This window comes from Lontra canadensis, unplaced genomic scaffold, assembly GCF_010015895.1.
Source record: "Lontra canadensis isolate GAN:19392208 unplaced genomic scaffold, GSC_riverotter_1.0 scaffold93, whole genome shotgun sequence".
Classification (NCBI taxonomy): domain Eukaryota; kingdom Metazoa; phylum Chordata; class Mammalia; order Carnivora; family Mustelidae; genus Lontra; species Lontra canadensis.
In genome coordinates this window covers 3,226,979-3,254,804 of record NW_022631087.1, presented here as the reverse complement: position 1 = coordinate 3,254,804, position 27,826 = coordinate 3,226,979, and the positions used below count along the sequence as shown (strand labels likewise).

Genomic DNA, 27,826 nt, shown 5'->3' with positions numbered 1-27,826 from the left:
ATTGTCCGCAAATACTAATAGGGTTTTATTTCTGTGTTGTGATTCAGATTTTCATTTGTCACTATAGCATGTTTGTATAGTTGTACGGTAAGACATGTGTGTTTGGCCTTTTTCTTGTAAGATGAATAAATCCTGAATTTTGTGCATTTTAAATCTTAAAAGCAAAATGTTCTTCCAAGAATAAGACGCTGTCTTTGAAAACAAGTATTTGACCAGCACTCAAAGCAGTGAAACGGATGTTAAAAGCTGTCACCTGTTCAGATTACAAATCAGGCACCAAGTGTTCCAAACACAAGGAAAAAAAATCGTAACTCCACTCCAGAAGCCAGAAACAGAGTCCCTAGAACCCAACAGTTGTCAAGCAATGCTGCTGCAGAGCCCAGAAGTCCCACCAGAGAAGCTGAGAAAGCTCTGCAGAGAGGAGGTGGACGGAGCAGGTGGGTGTCCAAAGCACCCACCCCAAGTCCAGTTCAACCAAGCTAGCTTGGCTTTTATTCATTTTATAAATCAGGCTTCTGCGAATGATTTTGTTTGAAGAGAAGGTGCCCCTGAAAAAACAGTTTTTACAAAATCGCCTGCCACAATATGATGGCACTGAATGGGTTCTCTGATCACTCTGAAACCTCCAAGTAATGTTGTGAAGCTGTTCTGAGTATTTATTCTCTTTCTGTAATAAAAATTAAGACTGCCATGTGATCTATACTTAATTTTTTTTTAATCTGGTGCAGAACATTTATCAGTGAACAACCTTCACTCAAGAGGAGAACTCAGAGGGGGGAGGTCAGGAGGCAATTATTTCCAAGGCTAACCCGGTACTACAGGACCCTGTGGGCCCCACCTCCCCTGGAGCTTTAAGTATCTACCGAAAGGCCACAGGGAGTGCATTCCTCAGCATCACAATCAGTAAACACTAGAGATCAGCACCCTGACAAGATGACATCTGTGGTTTTAAAAACGAAAAACCAAACAAGCTCCAGAAGTAAGATTACGAATCAATCACATGAATGGTAGCCGGTTGGGTGGCCAACCCCTGCTGGGCCTTAGGGGAAATCTGTCACTCGGGCCACCTCGCCCTGGCAAGGTGGGGCTAGGTCCTGGAAGCGGGCCAATGGGATCAAAACGTGGTCTGAGTGGAGGGAACTGGCCTGGTGTCTGCCCCCGCCCCGGGATGAGTGAACTGATGGGGTCCCCAACAAAGGGAAGTGTTAATCTCTCATCGTATTCTCCACCAATAATTCCTGGAGGAAGGAGAGAGCTGGGAGGAAAAGGCCTGGGGTGCCAGGGGCTGGGGCCGAGCGGCATGGGGTGGGGTGACGATGGTGGGAACAACACATGGCATCCTCTCTGAGCTTCTCTTCTTTGTCTGTACCTCTTCCTGTAGAGCTGCAGAAACACAAGAACGAGATGCGGTAAGTGATCTGGAGGCTTCTCCAAAGTCCCTATTTGCTTCCCCTGCTCTCTCTACACTTTTCTTTGCCCACACTCTGGAGCAGACAAAGGAACCGGTGCACACAGAGAACTTTTACCAGTTTCCATCTGCACGAATAAGGCAGTAGCTGTGAAGACAAGGCCGAACAAAGTGTCCTCTAACCGCACCGCAACTGAGCAACTGTGTCGCCCTAGAGAAACACTCAATCCCAAGGCAGGATCACCGAGGGACACGTACTTCCAGACTGCAGTGTAGAGCACTTGGGACTCGTATATAATTTTAGGTCAGGTTTTCTTGAAAGTGGAAAATTTAAATATCTGTTGAGAATATCATACCCCCAAATACAAAGTTAAGGTCCTGGGGGGCGGGAGGACAGCATTTAAATATTTTATCGCCTAAACCACGCTGCTCATGGAGCGCAACTTAAACTGCAACAAAAGGGACGCCAGCTTCAGAGGCGGGGCTGTGAGCGGACACAGCTGAGGACCCCTCTCTAGTCGCCCCCCCATTTCTTGGGAGCCCTGCCCCCCTCTTGTACAGTAGGTGTCTGCATGTCAAACAACACTTACTCTTGTCCCAGCACACACGTCTAATGAGCTGAACAGCTGGACCACTCCAGCACAGAAACTCAACATTTTTTGCAACAGAGGAAGAGAGAATGTTTTATATTAAGTAAAGGTGAAAAACAATCATTGAGGTAATGTTTCTTTTCCTATGTAATTAAGAAAAGGACTGAGTCTAAGGTAAAAGTTAAAGAACGCTTTCAATTACTGAAAATTAGCAACAAAGTAATGAAAACATTTCAACACACAACAAAAGTGACAATATGCCTTCAATGTATTAACTCACTAGTTATTTCTGTGCTTATATTAACATTAGCCTCGAAAGTAATACCTACTTCTTTCCAATCTGTGTCTCGAGCTCTAACAGTCCCATCTACGAAAAAAATAAAATAAAATAGAAATAAGGACTTAAAATGCTTCATGCATCCAGCATTAAACAGCACTTCTGCTTTTGTCCTAAGGAAACTGAAGCTTACACACGAAGCACAAAAAGGAACACAAATCATTTGTTTACCACACACCATAGGGCCTGTCCTTGCACCGGACTCAAACCACTCTCGCGGGCTGAAGGCAACTGTCGCTGCTCATGTGAAGTCCGTGCATGGATGTCCTGAGGAATATGGAGGCCTCCGGACCGCTCTCCCTGCCCGCGCTGTCCCTCGCTGCGCCACAATACCCCACCCTCCCGGCACCTCATCTTGGTGTGGCCGCTTCATCTAACCTGAGTCTCTGTGACACTGTCTGGGTGACAATCTCCGGGTGTGCATCGCAGCCCATCATTACTGGAGGGAAAGCTGACTTAAAGTTTTCTTCCATATCTGGGTTTTCTTCTCCCAACTCGTAATAGTATGACCAGGACAACTAACATTATGCCCACAGAGAAATTTATTATGAAATCTGAACCCTCAGCTTATGGACCACAATCTGGAAATGAGATAGAGACTGACTGTATTTTATATCTGAATTTGAGAATGTATGTAAAAGGGCTTTTTGCCCCTTTTTATCACAGGCTGTTTTTCAGCTGGAGATATATATATATATATATGTATCATTTTATCTTTTCTTTTTGACTGTAATTAATTTTTTTTAAATTTGAGATGATACTTGCTGTCTCCTGGCACAAAATGATACTTTGAACTCTAGATTCAGAGGCATGAATAATGTAGGGCCTTAGGAATCAAGGAGGAGGACAAAGAAAAACCAAGTCATTCACTTCTTATATTCTGAGGTTTTAAAGGAAAAAAAAAAAGTTTTTTATCAATCCAAATGAGTCTATATAATATTCTCAGTATGAAAAAGAAGGAAGGGGGTCTACCCATTAGATTTTTACAGTTGCCAAGAGGGTATGTTATACATAGCAGCATCATTCACACTCTTGATGGGAACCACAAATATTTTTTACATGACAATGCAGTATATACCTATATATACATATACTGAAATAGAAGTTTACAACTATTTTATAAAATGCATATGGTTTTTGTTTTCTTTTTATTGCATTGATTTCATGACCCACCTCAGGGTCACATCAGTTTAAAAAACAAAACAAAACACTGACACACAGAAAAGAAATTCCATTATCAGGATTCCAGGCTAGTATCTGGAAATCTTGATACACCAGGCAAAGGGCTTTTACATTTGGAGTAACTTCTCCCCACCCCCGAGTTCCACTATCATCACTGCTACAGTGATCACTAGGTCACCACAAATGAGACTATATGGAAATAAAGCCACACGGAAGCAAGCAGGGCTCTCTTAACTTGTGCACATGGTCACAACCATGGGAGCTTGGAAATGCACCAGACTAAGTCACAAATGGAGGATGGTCTAAAAAGAAAGAATAAACTTGAAATTTTTCTAATTTCCAAAATTTTCGAAATTCTTGAAATATTCTACTTCGTCTACTAGTCTACTTGTATTATGGAGAACACAAATAAGACTAGGAAGAGTTTTCAGGATATAGGCAAAGGTATATGAGGCTTAGAATCTCCTTCCGATAAGGTTATAGGTTATGATTATTTGCAACGCTCAAAAAAAAAGAGCCTACAACTGAAAACTTGGTGAGCTAAATAATTAAGACCTTAGTAAGAAAGACATTAACATGTCATCGTAACAATCACCTCTAAAATCCCGCAGATACAAACATCTCCACAGCAGCTGGTCATTTGAAGCAATAAGGAGGTCACGACAAACTGCAGACAAAGAAAGAAGAGAACGAACATCTAGAAGTCGGAAGATCCGCAGCTTCAGCTCCAAAGGAAGGACTACCAACCCAAACACGTCTGGTAGGTTCAGTGCTACAAAGAAAAAAGAAGAGGTATCACTAAGTAAAGAACATCGAGCTTTCCCACGTATTTAACAGCTACCAACTTATACCTAAGTGACAAATTAGAGGGTTGTCTCCACAACCCAAGTATATGACACCTGCGACAAACTTTTAACCCCAGGTCAACCAGATGGCTACTACTAAGTCCCTTATTCCCTCAACGTTTTACTGAAAAGATGAATACTTTTTAATACAGACCAAATGAGTAACTTTGACAATTTCTAAATGTTAACCAATGGCCTCCCTTGTTCTGAGCAACAGTCAATGCAACAAAAACTTCTCTACTCAACTACGAAAGACGGATGATGGCTTTTGTAACTGGTTCCTAACGCTGCCACTTATCAGCTGTGTGCCTTGGGACAAGATACTTAAACTATAATTCAACTTCCTAATCTTTAAGATGGGGGACTAGTACTGCCCACCTCCCTGAGGAGAATTCAATGTCTGGATACACACAGACTGGTCAGAACAGACACTCAAGTGTCAGGCAGCAATATTATCTGCAGTCTAGCAGGCTAGGCAAAAAAGGAAGGAGATCAATTTCAGAGGCAAGTCAAGAAAGAAAAATAACATCATCTTCCAAAGTCAAACAAAAATGGTTTAGTATTAGCACCCTGAAATAGATGTGATATTGTTCTCCACTAGCAAAGATCATCGAAATCCAATAAAGGGTTTTAAAATTCATATTTTTCTCTTCTATGACCACCACCTAAAGAAGAAAACTATGGTAACAGCAGCCTGGGCCCATGCAACTGGAGACCTAAAATATCTCAATATACAGAGAGTTAATGAAAGCCACATATTTATTTGTATAAATCTGAAGTTATTTTCCAGCTAAAGCATTGTAGTAGATTAGGATTCTCATTTTCTAGCCTCTAATTACACTGCCCCACCGCACTGCCATCAGGCTTGGCCATTTTGATTGGTTTTGTGCAGTGAAATATGAGTGGAAATGGAACATCACCTCCAAGCAAAAGCTTAAAGAACCAACATGCAGCTGGGCCACTGGCCTTCTTTTCCCTCTGCTACAAGAGCATATCCTGGAGAAGGACTATTCCTTCAGCCATAGCTAACCCCTACACAACACATACGTGAGTGAGAAGAGTACATTGTTTGCTTTACGTCACTGAGATTTTAAAGTGTTTTTTTACTACAACATAAATAAGAGCTCGCTAATATGAGAACTCTGAATGAATTACAAAACCTCACGAAAATAGTTTCATCACCTATACAATGAGACTAAAATCTCCTTCAAACTTGTTAGCATTAAAAAAGAACTCATGTGGGGGTCCCTGGATGGCTCAGTGGGTTAAGCCTCTGCCTTCAGCTCAGGTCATGATCTCAGGGTCCTGGGACCGAGCCCAGCATCGGGCTCTCTGCTCAGTGGGGAGCCTGCTTCCCCCTCTCTCTGCCTGTCTCTCTGCCTACTTGTGATCTCTCTCTTTCTGTCAAATAAGTAAATAAAATCTTGGGGGAAAAAAAAAAAAAAGAAGAATGCATGTGAAATATCCACAGTACCTAGCATAGAACCCCAATAAATCAGGTTTAAAAAAACTTAAGGCCCAATTTACAGACTCTCCATTATTATTTATTGAACACCTATTACGGACTAGACCCTGTGTTAGGCCATGAGAACACAAAAGTGGACAGGGCCTGCTCCCTACTTTCAAAATATTTAAAACCTCAGGTGGAAAGAACTCATGTCAACAATTGTGATACAATGGAAGACAGGCTACAACAGAGATGCACAAAATGCTGAGGAAATACAAAAAGGAAGTATATGACTTTAAGGAATTAACATTAATGCTTAGTTGTAGAAGATCAGAACTTCACTAAGAGGAGAAAAGAGGCAAAGTCTTATATCAGAGTCACAAGCTTAGCATGTAAACTACTGTTCTTTCTAGCCGTCTGACCTGGGATCATTTATCATCTCTCACCTTGTCGGGTAAAAGCCAGAAGAGGATACACCAGCTGGTCTTTGAAGAGACGAGAGAGCTTCTGAAGATCTTTGTATATCTTGGCAACACTTGCCCCTAAAATATATTTTTTAATGAAAAATCAAAACACAAAATCAAGTGGCATAACCTGAAATGGCAAAACCTGAAATGGTATCCTCTACTTCTGCCAAATCAAAGTGGTATATTTTCACAAGTGATTCCTGCCTGGAGAGACATGAACCACAGTCTCTAGCAGATGAAGAAATATATCATTTGGCACTCTGGAAACTCTTAGATGTAAAGCTAGAAATCTCACCATTTCGAACAGAGCTACAGGCAACGTACAAGCTCACAGGCTACAATTATAGTAGGACAAACTGTGGGATGAGAGTTGTAGGCCCAACATGATTACCTGAGCACCTGCCCCACTGCCCAGGCACTGGGAGAGTCCAGCGGAGGACCGCTCCTCAGGTCCCAGCAGAAGGAGAGCTGTCCCCGTCTCGTGAGGACCAGGTGTCGGGAACTGTGTCAAGCATTCTTCAAGCTTTCACATCAGTAGTTCCCCCGAAGTAGGAGACAAATACCCTGACTCCCATTTTAAAAACAGGACAGATACTGAAAGACACCCAAGGCCTCACAGTAAGTCTTAGCCACACCTAAGTCTGGCTCCAATACATTTAGGTCACTCCACTGCCACTCCGCAGTGTGGGTCCGGACCACCAGGATGGCCATCACCTGGAAAGTGTTCAGGAGCACAACTGAATCTCGGGCCCTACCACAGACCCACATTTGCACACTGGAACCTGCATTTTCCTAAGATCCCCGGATGACTCACCTGTACATACCCTGCAGCATGGGAAGCCCGGCCAAATGCCACCCACGTTCCCACTGCAGTTCTGGTGTAGCTCTACCAGGCTCTGACCCCCCTGATCCACACCTGTTTGCTCACCTACTTAAAGGTGACACCACCAGTGCACCTAAGAGTGGTTAAAATGCAAAGGTCCGTGCACGGGGCCAGGAGCATTACAGATCATCAGTACACGTGTGCTCCCCCCATCCTGGAACTAGGCACACTTTGCTATCTATAAGAAATAGAACACTCTTCGTAATTTGTTTGGTATCTTCGTTGCACGAACTACCAGGAACTTGAACTCAAATGTCAAGATATTTAAAAAATCAGTTTGGTTCACAGCCTTTTTTGAAGTGTGAAAACTGACTTTTTTAAACAAGCTTTTTCCTTCGTTATCTATTATAAAAGTAACCAGGAACTTATTCATAAGTATATATTAGGTACTGTACTATAAGTCACAGTAAAAAGTAATCAAAATGACTTGTCAGATGGGCAGTGTTATATACCCCTACCCAACATAAAAGTACTATATTAAAAATATTTAGTTAATATAGTCCATAAACTTACTGTAATAGAACAGTATTAATTTTCTTCCTCCCCTTTTACTTCCTCTCTTTTTTAATAAAGATTTTATTTATTTATTTGGCAGAGAGAGACAGCTAGAGTGGGAACACAAGTAGGGGAAGTGAGAGAGGAAGAAGCAGGCTTAGGGTGGAGCAGGCAGCCTTATGTGGGCCTCGATCCCAGGACCCTGCGATCGTGGCCTGAGCCAAAGGCAGACCCCTAACAACTGAGCCATCCAGGCGCCCCTACTTCCTCTTTAACAGAAACCAGATGAGGAATATGAATCTGAGCTATATTCCTATAGAAGTTGTCTTTTAAAAATAGGCTTAGGAAGGGCACCTGTGTAGCTCAGTTGGTTAAACATCTGCCTTCAGCTCAGGTCATGATCCCAGGGTCCTGGGATCAAGTCCCATGTTGGGCTCCCTGCTCAGCGGCAAGTCTGCTTCGCCCTCTGACCGTCCCCTCTTGTGCTCTCTCTCTTTCCCTCAAATAAGTAAAATCTCTCAAAAACAAATAGGCTCAGGGGCGCCTGGGTGACTCAGTGGGTTAAGCCGCTGCCTTCAGCTCACGTCATGATCTCAGGGTCCTGGGATCGAGTCCCGCATCAGGCTCTCTGCTCAGCAGGGAGCCTGCTTCCCTCTCTCTCTCTGCCTGCCTCTCTGTCTACTTGTGATCTCTCTCTGTCAAATAAATAAATAAAATCTTTAAAAAAAAAAAAACAAAAAACAAATAGGCTCAGGAGTCCAATCTATTCCAATCCTAAATTCCACCATTTATTAGCTCTGTGATCTTAAAGTAATTTAACCTTCTCTAGACCTATCTCCTAATTTGTAAAATGGTACCTCTACTACTGTGGAGTAGAGAGTATTTCTGCTCCCCATAGCAGGTCCTCCCTAGTGTCAAGAGGACTAAAGTGTTGTGGCCAAGGAATTTCAAGTTTTTCTGGTCCCAGTGGTAAGACCGTCTTTACAGATTTATCAGTCTAGTTCATTTACCTGTATCAGGGGCAGTGTCGTCCACAACGGGACCAAAACTGGTTCTTGGCAAACAAAACCAAACCCTAGCTATACCATTGCTTTGTGACTGTCCAAAGAGTCACAGTACACAAATGAAAATACTTGTTATCTATGGTATTAAAATTCCATGGGAAGAGAATGGGTGGGGGGACGAATTTTGTACAAAGGCTCCTCAGGGGACTGATAATGCAAAGAGAACTAAGAAAACATGAAAAAATGTCCATCATCGTTAGTCGTCAGGGAAATTCAAATCAAAACCACATTGAGATACCACCTTACACCAGTCAGAATGGCCAAAATTAACAAGACTGTAAATGACAAGTGCTGGAGAGGATGTGGAGAAAGGGGAACCCTCTTACACTGTTGGTGGGAATACAAGTTGGTGCAGCCACTTTGGAAAACAGTGTGGAGGTTCCTTAAGAAATTAAAAACAGAGCTTCCCTATGACCCTGCAATTGCACTACTATTTACCCCAAAGATACCGATGTAGTGAAAAGAAGGGCCATCTGTACCCCAATGTTCTTAGCAGCAATGGCCACAGTTGCCAAACTGTGGGAAGAGCCAAGATGCCCTTCAACGGACGAATGGATAAGGAAGATGTGGTCCATATACACTATGGAGTATTATGCCTCCATCAGAAAGGATGAATACCCAACTTTTGTATCCACATGGACAGGACTGGAGGAGATTATGCTGAGTGAAATAAGTCAAGCAGAGCGAGTCAATTATCATATGGTTTCACTTACTTGTGGAGCATAAGGAATAACATGGAAGACATTAGGAAAAGGAAAGGAAAAGTGAACTGGGGAAATCAGAGGCGGAGATGAACCATGAGAGACTGTGAACTCTGAGAAACAAAATGAGGTTTTTGGAGGGGAAGGGGGTGGAGGGATGGGTGAGTCTGCTGGTGGGTACTAAAGAGGGCACATATTGCATGGAGCACTGGGTGTGGTGCATAAACAATGAATCTTTGAACACCGAAAAAAATAAAATTAAATTAAGATGTGAGAAAAAAAGCAGTAACAACACTAGTCTGGCGTGACGATAAGTGTTCAGAGACCATTATAAATAAGCTTCCTGATGTCCCCTTTTCTCATCAGTTTTGGTCTGTGGAAGTTCATACCTCAGGGGTACAGTCTCCAGGGAACTAACAAGAGTAAGTATCTAGGCCTTCAAGCAAAGACCTTGATCTAGGGAGCCTTCCCTCAAAGACCCTGCTGTCAATGCCACCGCCCCATGGCACCACTCCACGCCACAGGAGGACTGTAAAACCCTCCCGAGTTTCCTACAAGGAAGAAATGGAATGATGTCTGTCAAGGCGCCCATTCAGCACAAAACCAGCACTTAGAGATGTGAGCTGCCTTCTCCAGCCATCTCCTCTCCTTCAACTGCCTCCTGCTTCTCATACTTTGGATTTAATTGAAAAAATAAAAGGGAAAAGTTGTCTCTTCATCTACTTATAATCTTACAGAATACAAGCAGAACCACGCCTAGAATGTAAACGTCTGGCGAAGCTCCAATCTGATCCGACGGCCGCCCCATCTAGGTTGGCTGAAGCTAACAATTCTGAAGTTCTTCCTCCAGCAGTCTGCAACAAGGAAGGTGCACTGTATGGTTTCCACGAAACACAGACCCTCTCCATACTGGCTAAATACGATGCTCGAAAAATCCAAAGATGAGTTCAGAACTTAGGACGCACCGGTATAGCGCGGGATGAATTACATACTAGGGTCATTCCGTAATGGCGGCACACATAAAACCCAGCACGCCAAGACCCTAAGAAAAGCAGGAAAGAAACAGATACTCTGCAACACGTCTTAAATTTGCTTTAATCTCATTCCGGAATTTTCGGTCTCTCAGACATTACCTTTCAGTTTTTCTAAAGTGAACCTCTCAAAGCTTCATCCCCGAAGTTCGATCATGCTTTTCCTACCTGGTTCAGCTTCGCGAATAAATGATTCCGGCAGCAGCTGCAACCTTTTCACACTTCTGAGCTCACTGCCGATCTTTAGTGTGGCTGTAAATAAGCAACAGAGACAAATAACTCGTCAGTTCACCAATGGCCTTCACGTCTCAGCACGGGCTTGCGCTTCCCTGCCCCAGCATACGAAGGACACGTACAGAAAACAAACTGCTCTATGCTTATTTCCTTCCCTCACAGCAAAGTGTAAACCTGCCCCCACACCAAATTCATTATTCTACAACACCCTTAAAAACTGAAGTATGCACTTCATACTTCATACAAAATCCACTAGGTAGGGACGCCTGTGTGGCTCGGTTGGTTAAATGACTGCCTTCGGCTCGGGTCGTTGTCCCGGGGTCCTGGAATCGGGCCCCGCATCAGGCTCCCTGCTCAGTGGGAAGCCTGCTTCTCCCTCTCCCTCTGCTGCTCTACCTGCTTGTGTTCTCTCACTCTGTCAAATAAATAAATAAAATCTTTAAAAAAAAATCCACTACGTATTAGTGGATTATTAGTAATTGAAAGGTTATTAGTAATTGAAGGCTTATTAGTAATTGAAAGATATGCAACAAGGTTAACAGGAGACTGTTAAACATAACAAAATCGTTATTTCTAATAAAGTCACTAAAAATTCCACTTATTTTTTTATTTAACCGTTGGCAAGGAGTCTTCCCTTGTTTATTAAAAGAATCCTGTTAGTTTTCACAACATCATCTCTTTCTAGACGCAAAGAACCACTATTCTTGACATCACCAGAGGGTTCAGTTTTAACCGTGTATGCAAAGGCGCACTTTATCTCATTCTATGAAAGAGCCCGGGCTGTGCTTATGCACATGTGCACTGAGCAGGAGGTCCCGGGTGAAGCAAAGACTTAAGGACACACTGCTCCTTTTCAGAGAATGAAGCCTGGAATGGCCGGTTGCCACGCCAAGTCTGCGAGCAGCCGATGTGCCGAGAACAGTAAAAGAACAAGATAACAGAAACTAAGAAACCATCGCGAGACCTAGCAGCCATTCTCTGTACGCTACGTAGCCCGAAACCAGTGAACAGAAGACATTATACATGTTGGTAAAGTGCTTTTGTAAGAAACCACCTCGCAGTCACGACTGGGTAGCTTCAGCCTTGTAAATTACGACGTGATGGAGCAGAGCCACTGGGAGAGGCAGAAAGGGTCGCCCCTGCGTGTGCAAGAACGCTCAGCTGGACGTCTCTTGGGCTCACTGGGAGGAACGCCGAGGAGACATGGCTAGTCCTGCATCAGACAGCCACATCCTGACAAACGTGGAATGCCACCAAAGCTGTTAAAGCTGTTGAAATCTGAGCCTTGAAAGGAGCATTTCAAAGAATCTAGTGATTAAAGGGAAGTAGCAGAAATCACATCACAGGGGACCAAGAACGATCTTTCATTTCCAAAATCAAGACAGGGTAGGACGGTGGTTTTCAAAATAAATTTTTGCAGAACAAACATTTTTCAAACAAAGTCCTACAAGGGACCTCGATAAACGCAACAGGCGAACGTGGTGCGGCCTGAGGTCTGAGTGCTCACTCGGGCCCCACTAGGCCTCCCCCCAGCCTCAGCAGAACCAGCAGCTGCTGAGACCTCGGGGCGAAGGCACATGGAGGCAACGGTCTTTGCTACACAAAAGGCAGGCTGTCCTGAAGAATCAAAACTGCAGTCATCCCAATCTCATCATACTATCTCTTCTAGCTAAAGGGATAAATCTCAACAATCAAGAGAGCAGAAAAGAAAGATTCTAGTCACTCCACTGGCTCTCCGGAACATGTGACTAGGGGACGATTCCACAGACCACTGTAGACATATGGACTTGTGGGTGGCATCGGAGTTCACGTGAAATACAAAAATGGAACGGACTGCCATCCTTAGGAAACTGCCAATAGGAAAGAGAAGCAGAAAAAGCAACTACTCAGTGACTTTCCTGCAGCTCAGGTCGGGGAGCAAACACACACACACACACACACACACACACACACACACACAGGCAGTGCTCAGCCGCATGTCTGTGCATTACTATTCGGAGACACCAAACAGGATAAAAAGCGACCCCCGCCATCTCACCTCTTCCCATCGCTCACTTCCCGACCTTGGTCAAAAAAACAAACATAAAAAAGTCCCCCGCAGCACAAAGAGCTCATACGTAAGAGACCCTCTCATTCCGATGATCGCAACACCCCCGGAGCAAGAACGCCACGAGATGAAGACAGCCGACGGGCGCGGCTGCCCTGGCCCGGAAGCCTGCCCCCGCCACGGCGACCCACGTCGTCCAGCACCTTGCCGACTCGTGTGATCAGCGGCCTAGGGACTAAGCGGAGCTGGGAAAGCCTCGACTAGACCGTGAGCGCCAATCACCGCAGCGGCTAGACATCTGGAGAAGAACAGGTTAGCTCTGGTAAAGTGACAGCGGTGAGCGGGCCAGCCAGTTACCGTTTATGACAAGCAGGGCTCCCAGAGGCACACCGGTGAGAGCAGCGGAGCCGCCCTCGCATAGAGGATGTGTGTACCGCAGCTTATACACGCCGCCCGACTTCCACTGCTCCGGCATGGCCAGGGCTTTAGCCTCGGTCCCCTGGGGAGTGAAAGCAAAGAGAAACAAGGAAGGAAGGAAAGTGTTACTCTCAAAAGACTAAAAATCCAAGAGGCCCCTAACTTGTCTGGAAATACACACTCCATACAGACCCCTTAATCAAATTTGCCAAATCATGACTACCGTCGTTAATAAAATTTTGACAGAAAATGTTACAATATATTATCCTCCACCAAAACGTTTGTTCAAGTAGATATAATAACATCAGAGACAGGGATTGATTTCTCTCGTCAAAGACTCACTTTTTTGCCCAGCAAAGCCATATCGTTCAAGACCCATAGCTCAATTACCATTTTGTTTGTGAGGTCTTTTATTTAAAAAAAAAAAATCATTTGTCATTCTCTTTTATCCCAACGTTCTGTTCATATTTCTATCGTTACACACTTCTATCATAAAACATCGTAATTTTCTTTTTGTTTCTCTCCCCAAGTTACAGACTCCTTGCAGACAAGCACTTATCCCAGGATCTTTACATCCTAACTCCTGGCCCCAGGCAAGGCATGCTGCGGGGACACAACAGTCACTGAACTGCTCTACATCTCTGTCACTCATAACATGGATGCAGGGTCTCGGGCTTCACCCTAGACTTATTAACTCCAAATCTGCAGGGGCGCTTGGGGGGCTCAGTCGGTTAAGCATCTACCTTCAGCTTAGGTCATGATCCCTGGGTCCTGGGATCGAGCATCACATCGGGCTCCTGGCTCAGTGGAGAGCCTGCTTTTCCCTCTCTCTGCTCATGCTCTCTATCTCTCTCAAATAAATAAAATTTAAAAACAAAGTAAATAAATCAAAATCTGCATTAGTAAGATCCCCAAGTATTCTTAGGCACACCAAGGCTGGAGAAGCTCTAACTGTTCTCCTCTATGACTCTCTGGCATCCCACATACTTAGACATCTCTCCTAGGATGTCACCAATACAGTATGATAGACTATAAACTGTCTCTCTCCCCCACTCCTGGACTGGGAGCAACCTGACAGTGGGGACAAAGCACTGCACCTGTCACGGGCACATACTTACCAAATGGAGAATGAAGGAAGGAAGGAAGCAAGCAAGCAAGCAATGTCCCTCTTCCTAACTGAATCTTACTAGATTACTGGCAATTCAGAGCCATTAACATAAAAACCCAGTGAGTCAATCATCTAGACATACCCATCCCACATTCTTGACCATAGTTTATTACATATCACCAGACATAATCTTCTGTCTTTAATACAGAAATCTAGAAAACCACAATACCCTAGTGATGTTTATCAATACGCCCCACTCCCAATGGGAAACTGAAGCCCTAACAGGTTTGATTTCTGCCTGTCGTCTTACCTGAGGTATGTAACCTGACTCCAACATGAGCAGATGCACCGATACTATCAAGGCATCGTTGGCATTAGAACAGTCCGCTGACTGATGCAGGATCTCTAACGAATGTGGCACCTGCCCTTCCACTGACTCGCTGCAGAGCATGGGTTCTGAGGGAAAGACACCTGTGCCCTCTTCCATATCCACAACATCTTGAACTGACCCAGCTTCGAAAGTCTGACTAGGCCCCGACTGAAAAAGAAAACAAAAAGCATGAATTCATTAAGCAGGCTTTTATTTCTACAGTTTACTTTGTACCCTAAAGTGAACTCAGATTTGTGCTCAAAGCCACAGCACTTTCGTTTCAGAAACGGGACACATTTTAAGCGAGCTCTCCTAAATAAACAAGCTGCCATCTACTCCCCCAGCCTGAACCGCTCACCTCCGCAAGTTCTGGTCAGTATGCCCAAAACCTGGACACCAACCCAGCCTTCTCACTCCACTGTCCTCAACTCCATGTGCTCGGTCTTCCAAGTTCCACTGAATCTACCTCCTGCCCGAACTCTGCCCCTACCGCTCCCCAATGCTACTTCAGACCCATTGACCGCCTGGCTCCTTGACAACGGCCGCCCCAAGTATCCGTGACTCCACTCTCCACTAAGACATTTCACCCACTGCTGCCAGAGTTTTTGATGATTAACAATCCAACTGTGTCCCATGTCCAAGCTTAAAACTTCCCAGCACTCTCCCAATGCAGACAGCAGCATTTCCCTAAATTGTGCCTTGGAACGTAACCCTAGACGTCCGCAGGAAATAGGAGTTCCACGATCAATGAAGTTTGGAAAATGCTACTGGAAGCTACAGCCACCGACCCTCACCCTCCGCATTCACACAATCAGCATTACATTTCACACACACAGCATTACAGAGCGCTGACAATTCCAGTAATAACGTGTATAACACTTAGCCAAGAAACACCACCCTTCTTCCCCAATGCTCCGTAACACCTACTCACAATCGCAGGAAAGAAGTGTTTCGTACACAACGCGCTGAGAAACACAGGCCGAGAAAATGAAATCCAAACTGCTAAACCTCCTTAGCATACAAGGCCCTTCATCACTTCATCGGGTCCCGGACTCTGTCAAGCCCACTTCCTGCCAGGCCCTTCCTCCCCACACCAGCGCTCTGCACCGGTGCCAAACAGGCAGCAGCGACTACCACCCTGTCCGGCAGAGGCCTTGACTACTGCACCCAATGGCACTGCACTGCACCTTCCCGATTACACATCTACATCCCACCGGGACTGCAAGCTTAGAGAGGAACAGACTCCCCGTCAGCTACTTTTGTAATCCCAGCACCGTACCTGGCACTTAGGAGGTGCTCAACAAACGCTTGCTGAGCCAGTGTTAAGGACAGTATCTTACAATCTCCTAATGATTGCTTTGTTCTCAGGGTCTTCTCACTCGCACCATACAAAAATTCTATAAAACAGGCAAGTCAGATGATGTTGCCCTTTTATACATGTTTTGATTGTGATTCAGATTAAATAACATAATCAAGGTTACCAGCTAATAAAAACCTGAACTGAACCAAAATCTCCAGACTCACAGTTCAGGCTTTCAGACACAATATGCTGCTTCGGGAAGACTATGTGACCTGTACTAATTTTGATCGGGTTTGTTTCCTACACATGTGCTCAACTCTTGATGCAAAACACATGGTTCTTCTCTTTCAGTTCATATTTCCATGAAAGAAGGGACAGAGGAAATTAAAAATTATGTAGGACAGATGAAAGGGTAGAACTATATAGGGGAGCAAGAGGCTGTTCTTCCAAAATCTTCCAAAATCCCTGAGGACCTAGCCCTTACTAACTTCTGGGAAAGATCTAAATTCATTTGTTAATTTGTTAAAACCTAGAGGCCAATGACAATTTGCACTACCTAAAAAGGAGGCGCCATCACACTTCTGAATAGAACTACTTATTAAAACCATTTAACACCTAAAGTATGAAGTAAGCTCTTCACTTCTTACTAATCTACCCAACTTTTAGCTATTTACTACTTACTAACAGTAAGTAAGACAATACATGTGAAAAAAATATTAAAAGTTACCCTAAACTGATAACGCCATGGAGGAAGATCTCAGAATCCCCGGTGAGCTTCTGCAACCTTCCTCCCACTCCATGAGAACCACTGACATTCTGCGTCATTCTGATACAATTGTGAATACTTATCATATTCTTCATGCATTGCAGAAATGGGAAAAAATGTTCAGCACCACCTCTCTAGACAGATCATTTGTCATGTCATTTACAAATGACAGGAATAAGTAATTAAAATTCAGTTTAGGGCTAACATTAGGGTCTGACACCAGGTTATCCCCATTTTCCATCAATGATTCAACAGGTACTAGAATTCCCAAATATATGAAATAAGAAAATTAATTCACTCTTAATTACAAGAGTAAAATCTTCCCATTGCTTCCTGTTGTACTCAGCTGTTTCCCTTACTAAGACTTCTACAGTGAGTTAGATCACTTGCTGCTGCAAGCACTTACAGCATATGTACAGGAGATTTCAAGCTCACCTTCCACCTAAGACTCTACAGTCACCCTGTACAAGTCTTAGAATACGAAACAACATGCGTTTAGAACTGAAATGACTAACCTGAAGCAATATTAATTTGTCAAAATTTTCCAAAAGAAACTAGTAAAGTAAGTGTCATACATGCTATGAAACATTCTTGCTGGGCATTTTACAAGTAACAAGTAAAAGGAATGGACCCTTCTACCAGAATCTCTGAGTTTATCAACAAAGAAGATTCAAAAACATAATTTAAATATGTGGTTAAATAGTCTATTAATTACTCCCTAGATAACCTCCATGAAACATAAACAGAGATAATAATTTCTAAAAAATCATAAAAATACTTTGAGCTTTACAAAGCCTTTTTTAAACTGCTTAATCTCTTTCAATACTATTATTAAAAAATCTCTGGGGCGCCTGAGTCTGGTAAGCATCCGACTCTTGATCTCGGCTCAGGCCATGATCTCAGGGTCATGAGATCAAGCCCCGAGTCAACCTCCTCACTAGGTGTGGCTCCTGCTCAAGATTCTCTCTCCCTCTGCCCTTCCCCCCATCCCTCTGCTCAAGTGCACTCTCTCAAAAACTAACAAACAAAAAAAACCTCGACATAGATGATTTTCGTACTTTACCGATCTTTTAAAAAGCATTTCTTAATACCTGTCTATACATGACAGGCACAATGCATACTTAACACTCACAAATGTTTAAGGCCTGGGGGGGAAAAAAACACTAAGCTGAAGTAACATGTATACACACAAAAAACTGTGAACATGATGGCATATACGTAGTATTAAAAAATTAAGTGATATATGTGATCATTTGTGCCATACAAGAAATCAAAAGACAGGATAATAAATAATGAGGTGTTTACAAGGCAGTAAAGACTATCAATACTAAGAAATTAAAGACGATCATTGGGCTGTGGCTGGTGGGGCCCTGGAAGACGGGCACAGACAGGAGAGGGAGGGAAGGTGGTGCATTCCAGGCTCAGGAAACAGCAAGAGCGAAGGCATGAAGCAGCAGGTAGGGTGTGTGTGCGCGCACACGGGAACGTGTGAATGTGCCAGCTGGTATAGGAGACATGATAAGGAGTCTGGTCTGACTGGAGATGATAGCTTACTGGCGGGAAGAACAGAAAGCAGCCCTGAAAAGCCTCAAAAACTAGGTATAGGAAGAGAGACAAAATTTTCCCTCTCTGTAATATGACAACAGTTAAACTAGAGATAGTTGGGTCTTTTTCAGCTCAAAAATTATAAGCGCAGGTGTATTAATGACACAGTTACTAGAGAGCAAGGGAACGACATAATCAAAAACGTGCAGGAAAAAGATGAACCCAGAAGGCAGACTGCAGGACAGACACTGGAAGCCTGGAATGGAAAGAACGGACAGGGCTTGTCAAAGGAGTCAAAAGATCATTGCAGGGTTTCAAGCTCAGGAAAACAGCGATGCCACCAACAGAAAGGGCAGCTGGTTTGGGAAGAAGACAACATTCCTATTTGCAAATTCATGTCAGCACAGAGTGTGAGACAGCAACACTCGGAATCCAGGTGTAAGCGTCCTGCAAGTACTCTGGAAGTAAGCGGACTCTGTACAGCCTTAGTGAGAGGAGCAGACTAGAGAAGGTCCGCTCGGAACCACAAGCCTGGAGGCAACAACAGGAGCCAAGGGACAATTTGGCTGGAGGAGTAAATGTCTGAACAAAACAAATACGTAAAATCTGGGTTCTTCAGAATCCCAGTCAAGTACTGGTCCAGGCATTCAGCAGTTTAAGATTTTCTACAAGAATATAATCTGCAGTCTACCAATCATAGTTATCCTGACGGACACGGAATTCAACTGGGGTGTTCAGTGTGCTTTCTCAACTACCCCATTTCTCATCTTGGTATCAGTACCTACCGCACTGTCATCACTCCAGACGCCAGTCTGGGCTGCCTGTCTTTGGACTGAAGCACTGGGCTGTTCATCCTGGGCGCTGGACTGATTGGAGCTGGCGGTCAAAGAGGGCTGGTCATTATTCTGCAGTAAGGAGTGCTCTGAATCTGTGGGTGAAGGCAAGTTAGGTGCTGGAATGGCATCTTCAAGAATCAAACATATCAAGTCCCCAGAAACAATCCCATATGAAGCCAAGGTCTCTTCATCTCCAGTGAGGGCATCCTTGTTGTTCAATGTGATTGCAAACCGGGTATCGGAACTGCCAAGAAAGATGGATAAGGAGAGTAAGAGCTACCTACCATGACCTGCTACCATTACCCTCAATTAATACACTTAGAACATATATAAGGTACCCGGTATGATCTTGGAAGAATGAAGTAATGAAATCAAAACAAAAATAAAAAGGAAGCCAAAGTTTTGTAAAAACTATCCGAATTACTTGTTCTTATCACCAAATGCCTAGGTTACAGATTTCTAATGGCTACAATTCCAGCCCAGGGAGCAGGATATGGTAATTCTCTATCGTTAACCCATGTTCCCACCAATTCTAAGGTACACGCTTCACATCTTTTGTAATTCTGGTATCTCTGAAACGGGGGTGCTTCTTAAAACTGATGACACATCAAAGGGTAATTGCCGGCAATCTTTCCTCTAGTGTTACATAAAACAGTATGCACCTTAAGATTGATAAGATCTTAACTTAAGATTCAGTCAATGAAATATAGTCTTTTTAAAATACAAACTACATCACATCATTGCTCTGCTGCAAATCCTCCAATGGCTTCTATTGAACTCGGAACAGAATCTCTCACATGGCCTCCAACGCCCACCATTTGAACCCTACCCACTTCTACCTCATCTACCTCATCCCCTCAATCGCTGTTCTCCACCAATGCAAGCTTTCTATCCCTTCCTCAAAACAGATCAACCTCACTGCAGCCTCTGGGCCTCTGCATTTGCTCTTCCAGATCTTCTGGGGACTGACTCTCATCATCTGGGTCTCAATTCACGTGCCACCTCTTCCGAGATGCCTTCTGCCTAGCCTCCATCACTCTATTCCACTGTCATGTTTTATTTTTATTACTACATCACTATTTGAAAATTCCATATTTATCTCTTCTCCACCCCCACTACAATTTAAGTTTCATAAGGTCAGTCATCTTGTCTATTTCAAAACTATTTCTCTCCAGCACTTGGCAAACAAAAGTATTTGTGGAATAAATGCAACCAACAAACATTAGTTGGGAAGGTGATGAAAGTGTAATCAGGGCTCCCTAGTCATTGTCTCAACAGAACAGTCAGCTTATGTCTGTTCCAAAATACTAGACCCATGTCCTAGATGAATATTCACAATCACAAGAAGATGAGTATGTAGAGGACCGAGTATAAATTCTCCTCTCCCACTGTTAAATACATGGTCACCTTTCTTACTGATGACCAGTTACGTATGAGGTCTTTTTTTTTTTTAAGATTTTATTTATTTATTTGACAGACAGAGTTCACAAGTAGTCAGAGAGGCAGGCAGAGAGAGAGAGAGGGGGAAGCAGGCTCCCTGCTGAGCAGAGAGCCCGATGCGGGCCTCGATCCCAGGACCCTGAGATCATGACCTGAGCTGAAGGCAGAGGCTTAACCCACTGAGCCACCCAGGTACCCCATGTATAATGCCTTTTATAATGAAAATAGCACAAATCCAAAAACCCACGGCTAAACAAGGTAAGAGCTCAAATCAGCCCGAAGCAACGAACTCTCCCTTCCATATCATAGCTCCTCTGATCTGAGAGAATAACCATCATTTCATCACATAGTGTTGAAGAGTAACTAACAAACCAGTGCACATTTTATAAGGCGTTTACACTCAACAATGCTGACTTAACATTAACTTTTTGAGAGGTCAGCCAAGGATGAAGTCTACTGAAAATCATGAATAAACAGAATTCTTGCAATGCTGCGTTTTTGAAAATGCTCAAAGTAATTCATTTGTTTTCTTTCACATGTTAAGATATTTTTTCTTACCAATTACGGTGTCTTTGTTGGAGAAACTGCCAAAGTTTTGCTTATTAGGAAATACGTTGCTATGCTTCTGTTATCAAGGGTTTTCAAACCCTTTGAAAAATGTTGAAAATCTGCCAGATGCCACAAAAAACACCATCCCAACAGATAAAGAGAAAAATGCCTCAAATGTACTATGTGTTTATGGATCGTCTGTCATAGCAAAAGGTTTGTTTTTTTAACAGTACCTAACAAAATATTCATTCAAACATCTATCTGTAGAAAAGCTAAAGAATTATATGATGAATAAAAGTATTGGCCTACTGCCCCCATTTAGAAAAAGGGAAGAACTACTTCTAAAGTAACATACAAGGTCGCCTGGGTGGCTCAGTCATTAGGCGTCTGCCTTCAGCTCCCCTCATGATCCCAGGGTCCTAGGATGGAGTCTAGCATTGGGCTCCCTGCTTGGTGGGAAGCCTGCTTCTCCCACTCCCACTCCCCCTGCTTGTATTCCCTCTCTTGCTGTCTCTCTCTGTCAAATAAATAAATACAATCTTTAAATAAATAAATAAAATTTTAAAAATAAAGTAACATACAGCTTTTCCACGGAGGCATTAAAACTGGTTTTCTGAAACTAAAAAAAAAATTTTAATTCATCAGAAAATGCCATTTTAGGGGAACCTGGGTGGTTCAGTGGGTTAAGCCTCTGACTTCAGCTCAGATCATGATTTCAGGGTCCTGGGATCGACCCCCCCACCACAGCACTGGGCTCTCTGCTCAGCGGGGAGCCTGCTCCCCCCACCCACTGCCTCTCTGCCTACTTGTGATCTCTGTCTGTCAAATACATAAATAAATTCTTTAAATTAAAAAAAGAAGAAGAAAATGCCACTTTAGAAATACCAGGCCTTTTAAAAATATTTTATGTCAATCCCAGATGCACTTGCTCAGCGAAGACACTTTAAAAATTAAAACGGCCCATTTTTATAAAGTGCAGGTACTTCCAGAAGAATGAATTTACTTTCAGAAGCTGAAGCTTACATTCCTTCCAGTTAACCAGCCTCAACTACAAAAACAAACTCAGGGTCACCTGGGTGGCTCAGTGGGTTAAAGCCTCTGCCTTCAGCTCAGGTCATGATCTCGGGGTCCTGGGATAGAGCCCCACCACGTCCCCGGCTCTCTGCTCTGTGGGGAGTCTGCTTCCCCCTACCCCTGTCTCTCTGCCTACTTGTGATCTCTGTCTGTCAAATAAATAAATAAAATCTTAAAAAAAAAAAAACAAAACTCAAAGAAGAAACTAACCTGGGCTCTTGTAAAGTCCTTTCAAGACTGCCCCTAATTTAAAAAATAATATCAATAAAATATATATACAGATATACGAAAAAATCTTTTTTAAAAAGTTGCTTTTGAAGATTTATGGTGGGGTAATGGCATCAGCATACAAAACGCTTAGGTTTAACATAAAAAATAACAAGAGGCATGTCACTTAATACAGCGCTTAACAGTTATGTCAATATCTCATTTTAAATTTGGAGACAAACAGGTTTACTTTTAATATCGTGCCTTTACCTGAAAAATGAAAGGTGAGAAGTTCATAATATGACCTCATTTTACTCTATTCCCTAAAAATAAAGTCAAAGTATATAAAAGTCTCATAAAAAACGGTCCACTTAATTAACAGAAAGATTTTCTTTTGACGAATTCACCCAAAAAGTCCCAGAGACCGCCTTTTTCTGTTCTCTTAGTACCCTCAAATAACAAATTCGCTACCTCAGTATGTGAAGAGGTCCGCCCTATGTCTGTCCCTCTACCCCCAGATTACTGTCCCCAGAAAATACTCTCTGTGGAAACAAAGCAGTCTCATTTGCAGTCCCATAAATTAATAGCGGAATCTGGTCCGTCGTTTGTCAACCTCACTGCCCCCAAACTGTAAGCCCTCCAGGGTCATCCCGTGGCCAACGTTTATCTTAGTTTTAGCAAAAAAGCAACAGCTCGCCAGGAAAATAAAAGGATCTGACCCACGCCGACATCCCGTACTGTGTAAAACTCTGCGGCGAGGAAGTCAAAGTGCTCCCCGCGGGCCGGGACCCCGCACACTCAGCGCATCCTCAACATTACCGCGGCCCCAGCAGCGGGCCCGCTCACGGGTGGCCTCGGATGGAGGGCCGGTTTCTAACTTCTAGAACTTTCCTGACTTTTTCCCTGGGACACTGCGATAGCTGGTGACGGTGAACTTGAATCCCACAGAGCCTGGAAAGGTCGGCCCCCAGCCGAACCCCTGCGCCCCGCCCCATCCCCGGGTTTCCTCCGAGGCGGAAACGGAAGCGATGGCTCACCCTGTAAGGGAAGGGGGTCCCCCGGACGCCGGGCCATGTCCTCCGCGACCCGGGAGCCCGCGAGCCGCAGCCCCAGCGCCCGCGCCGCGCCCGACCTGCGCGCGTCGCAGTCCCCAGCACGCCCGACCCACTACGCCCCGCGGGGGCCCGACCTCACGTGACCGCCCGCGGCGGGCGCGCGCTCCCGCACACTGCTCCCGGGCCCGCAGCGCGCGGCCGCCGCGGCCGCCTACCTGAGGCCCCAAGTGGGGAGCAGGGCCTGGCTCAGGTGCGCGCGCAGCTGGCCCAGCGTCGGCTCCGCGTCTGGCATCTCGAGCGGCCAGGTCCGCTTCTGTAGCCGCACCCGCAGCTTCATGGTGGCGGCGGGAGGGCCCGGGGGCCCGGACCCGGAGGCGGCGACGGTGATGACCGCGCGGCGACGGGCCCCGAGCGGCGACTACGGGAGCCGCGGGGGTTATTGAGGACTACCGAGCGGCGACAAGGACCTACCACGGCCCCTGCGGGACGGTCTCTGTAACTTGGGCGCCCCGCCCCTCTCTTGAGGGCGCCCCCTAGAGCCCACCCCTCGGGCGGGCAGTTGCCCAGCCAGGCCGCTTGGCGTCTTGTGATCGATGACTCGGCGCGCAACGGCTCCGCCTGGGAGTAAGAGGCGCGCAGTGCGCAGGTGCCGAGACTGCTGCGGGTTGCGGTTGTCGCGGCTCTGGCGGCTATGGGGGTTCTTCTGCGGCGGCTGTGCCGAGTCCTTCCAGGCGTGCTCGGAGAAAGTTAACGCCGAGAGAGAGGCTGCAGAATACGGGACTCGCCGCTCCGCAAGCCCCAGTGCCTGGTTCTTTACTCATTTCCTCCGCGGCGCTCAGCTCCAGCCGCAGGCATCTGCTCTGGAAGCCTTAGTTGAACCCAGGCTCCCCTAGTTTCCTCTTGTTACAGCAAAGTACGAAACAGGTCCCTGATCAATGTCGCAGAGTATAGTAGTAATCTGTTACGTAGCAATCACCCCAAAGTTTAGCAGCTTGAAACAACAAAGGTGAAGTGTCCCTCAGGTTCCGGGCGTCAGGGATTTGGGCATGGCGTTGCTGGGTAGTTCTGTCTTGGTCTCTCCTGGGATTCCAGTCAAGATGTAGGCGGGACAACCTGCTTGCTGGATAGCTCACTCACCTGCGTGTCGGCGGGAGGCCTGTTTCTCACAGCATGGACCTCCCTACAGGGTGAATTGAGTGTCCCCATGACTTGGCATTTGGCTTCTCTCACAACACGTGGTCCCCAAGAGAGCAAAGCAGAAGCCACATTGTCTTTTGTGATCAAGCCTCAGAAGTCACATACCATCACTACTGTCATTCCAGACAACCCTTCAGTGTGGGAGGATCAACCCAAACGTATGAATACCAATAGACAGGGAGCGCTGGGAGCCACCCGGGAGGCCGGCTACCATGGAGAGTCTGACAATGATGATAACGATTATAACTTAGATGAGAGAGAGGGAATCGTCAGATTTCATCCTTGTCCGAGAGCCACTGTCCAAATCATTATGAAAGAGTCCAATGGAGTTTCCTCCCAGTAGGTGGCAGTACTGGTCCACTTCCCGATCTTCGTTGGGTAAATAAACATGTATTAAACACCTGCTTTGTGCTAGGTATTATTCCAGGTGCTGGGGACGCAAGGAATGAGTGAATTCACAGTTGAGTGAATCAACTCTTGTAGTAGAGCATAGTGAGTTTTTTTGTTTATGACAGAGGTAAGAGCAATCCTGGGGACTGGTGTACATGGAGAAGGGTGGTTGTGCCAGTAGGATTCTTTAGTGGCAAGCAATCTGGGATTGGGGAAGGGTGGCAGGACCAGAGTGGCTCAGTGTGGCCAGAGGGAAGGACAGAGTGGGTACATCTGAGATAAAGAAGAGACTTGAGCTGGGCAAAGGACATGAGACAATATTCTAGAATGCATGGGAAGGCAAGGGAGAGTTTTAAGCAGGAAATTCTTTTTTTTTTTTTTATTTATTCGACAGACAGTGATCACAAGTAGGCAGAGAGGCAGGCGGAGGGTGGGGGAAGTAGGCTCCGTGCTGAGCAGAGAACCCTATGCGGGCCTTGATCCCAGGACCCTGAGATCATGACCTGAGCCGAAGGCAGAGGCTTAAACCACTGAGCCACCCAGGCGCCCCAAGCAGGGAATTCTTTATCAGGTTTCTTAGTGCTGAGCCATAGAGACTAACTCTGGCTAACTAAGAAGAACTGGAACATGTTAAAAAGGATACTGGGAATTCTGGGAAGGACTAAAGAAGTGGTTCCAGGCTAATTCAAGGAATGAAACTCAGAACCACGCTGAAGAACTGGCCTGATGAGGACACTATCCGGACTGACTGGGATTGCTGCTGCCGCCCCACCCCGCCCTGGAGGAGACTGCTGTCACCCTGACAGGAACCACTGCCGAATGGCTACCACCTTCAAAAGCCGCACTGCTTTGCAGCCTCCCGCACCAACAAAATGCTTCGGAAATCTTCCCAAAGAGCCTGTTTCCTCACCTTGCTCACTTCTAAATCAAAGGTTCGTAGGAAGGCATCTGACTGAGGGAGACGGGAGTTCCCTGAGTCCTGGCAGCAAAGGAGACGGAGACTGTGGGGTCTGAACTCCTTCCTTGGGAAGGCAAATGTCCCCGGATGTAGAAAGGTCATTCAAAAGACGGTAGGAAGCCGTGAGTCCGACAGGTATACACCACAAGGGACATAGGTCAGATCTGAACTTTGACTCTATCACCTGTTGAGTGTAGCGGATATATTAGGTCAGGGTTCCTCAGCCTTGGCACTGATGACAGGTGGGGCTTCATGGGTGTTGGTTGTGGAGGACTATCCTAGGCCTTGCAGGATATTTAGCAGCATCTAAATCTACCAAATGCTACTAGAAACCTCCCCCCCCCCCCAGTTGTAAAAAGCAAGAATGTCCTCAAACTTTGCCACATACTCCCTAGAGGGTGAAATTGCCTTGAAAAGCACTGGATTGGGGACCAGCTTCGTTTGGAGGCTCTTTTGGTAACTGAGAGAAGAAAGGAATTAGTGGAATGACGGTAAGAATGGAGATGATGGGTGGGCAGAGATGACGTTACAGAAGTAGAAATAACAGAAATTGGAAAAATGGCTATATTTGGAGGTCTTACTAGTTAGAATGTAGCTTCAGCTGCCTTAAGAAATATGAAATAATAGTGACCTAGACAAGATACATTTATTTCTCTCTGAGATACCACTCTTGGAGAAAGCAGTGCAAGGCTAATAACGATGGCCATCTTTGGAGACCACCTACCACAGTCTACCTCTCTGTACGATATAAACCTGGATAAGTGACTATCTATAAAAATGAAAATAGTGGGGCACCTGGGTGGCTCAGTGGGTTAAAGCCTCTGCCTTCGGCTTGGGTCGTGATTCCAGGGTCCTGGGATCAAGCCCTACATTGGGCTCTCTGCTCAGCGGGGAGTCTGCTTCCCACCCCCCTACCCCGCCTGCCTCTCTCCCTACTTGTGATATCTGTCTAAGAAATGAATAAAATCTTCTAAAAAAGTACTTTTTTAAAAAATGGAAAGAGTAACAATGTATCAGACAGCTGTGTTGTAAAGATTAAGTGAGATAATACCTTTCTTGGTTTTTTGTTCTAAACCACTAAATTTTTTTTTCAGCATAACAGTATTCATTGTTTTTGCACCACACCCAGTGCTCCATGCAATCCGTGTCCTCTCTAATACCCACCACCTGGTTCCCCCAACCTCCCACCCACCACCCCTTCAAAGCCCTCAGATTGTTTTTCAGAGTCCATAGTCTCTCATGCTAAACCACTAAATTTGTGATAATTTGTTAAAGCAATAGATTTCTAATAGATTAGGAAACTAATCTAACCGGGATCCTTGTCTCAATCCTTTGCCCATTAGGTATAACCATCGGCATGGAAGAAGTCATCCAAACACAGGGGTTTAGAAGGGTCCTGGAAGAGAACCAGAACATCCACAAGGCACCACCAAGATTTAAGGTACTCTGGAGGATAATCCTCCTAAACTTCAAAGATCCATGAAAACATTATATACCTCTTCTCTCAACTATTTCTCTCCTTGAAATTTTTTTTTAATTTCTTGAAGGATGTCACTTTAATGTCTGCAAGCAACAGTTACTGCAACTCTCAAAGAGTTCTGAAAGTTAAATTTATTTTTTAATGGACCATTTTATAGAATATGAAAAGGGACAATATCACTCTTCTATGGGAATACATACCCTCCCTGTAGACTTTTTTTTTTTGAAAAACATTTTATTTTAAAATGGTTTTAGATTTATGGAACAATTTAAAGAATATACCACACACCCAAGTAACCCTATCAAGTAACATCTTAGATGAGTGTAGAACATTTATCAAAATGAATGAATTAATGTTGACATATTTGTATTAACCAAAGTCCATACTTTATTCAGATTCCCTC

At 44.7% G+C, this 27,826-nt stretch overlaps 2 protein-coding genes across 4 annotated transcripts in view; one reads left to right on the top strand and one right to left on the bottom strand.

Moving 5' to 3' along the window:
• Positions 1 to 693: 693 nt before the first annotated feature.
• FBXO7 (F-box protein 7) lies at positions 694 to 23,886 on the bottom strand. Of its 2 annotated transcripts, none has more exons than XM_032836521.1 (9): positions 23,614 to 23,886; positions 19,023 to 19,317; positions 14,567 to 14,794; positions 13,089 to 13,230; positions 10,619 to 10,702; positions 6,256 to 6,351; positions 4,113 to 4,289; positions 2,328 to 2,365; positions 694 to 1,383 (listed from the first exon to the last, which is right to left on the bottom strand). In XM_032836521.1, the coding sequence occupies exons 1-9, from the start codon at positions 23,733 to 23,735 to the stop codon at positions 997 to 999; spliced, it is 1,569 nt and encodes a 522-aa protein (XP_032692412.1). In that variant the 5' UTR covers positions 23,736 to 23,886; the 3' UTR covers positions 694 to 996. The 2 variants fall into 2 exon arrangements, with proteins under 2 accessions (XP_032692412.1, XP_032692413.1); XM_032836522.1 differs by lacking the exon at positions 23,614 to 23,886 and adding an exon at positions 23,381 to 23,484 and having other exon boundaries at positions 19,023 to 19,165.
• Positions 23,887 to 24,505: 619 nt separating this feature from the next.
• Positions 24,506 to 27,826, top strand: part of BPIFC (BPI fold containing family C) — a 52,915-nt gene continuing 49,594 nt past the window's right edge. The window contains exons 1-2 of one of the 2 annotated variants that reach the window (XM_032836525.1): positions 24,506 to 24,973; positions 27,287 to 27,384. The gene's annotated coding sequence lies outside the window, so the exon portion shown is untranslated. Of the gene's footprint in view, positions 24,974 to 27,261; positions 27,385 to 27,826 lie in introns of those variants that run through there. The other variant, XM_032836526.1, reaches the window with a different exon arrangement.

Coding starts and splice junctions, on each gene's coding strand:
- FBXO7 (XM_032836521.1), bottom strand. CDS start 23,735: ATGAAGCTGCGGGTGCGGCTACAGAAGCGGACCTGGCCGCTCGAGATG. Junction 14,795..19,022: donor TCTGGAGTGATGACAGTGCG/GTAGGTACTGAT, acceptor TTTCTTTTTCAG/TCGGGGCCTAGTCAGACTTT. Junction 6,352..10,618: donor TATTCGCGAAGCTGAACCAG/GTAGGAAAAGCA, acceptor AATATATTTTAG/GGGCAAGTGTTGCCAAGATA.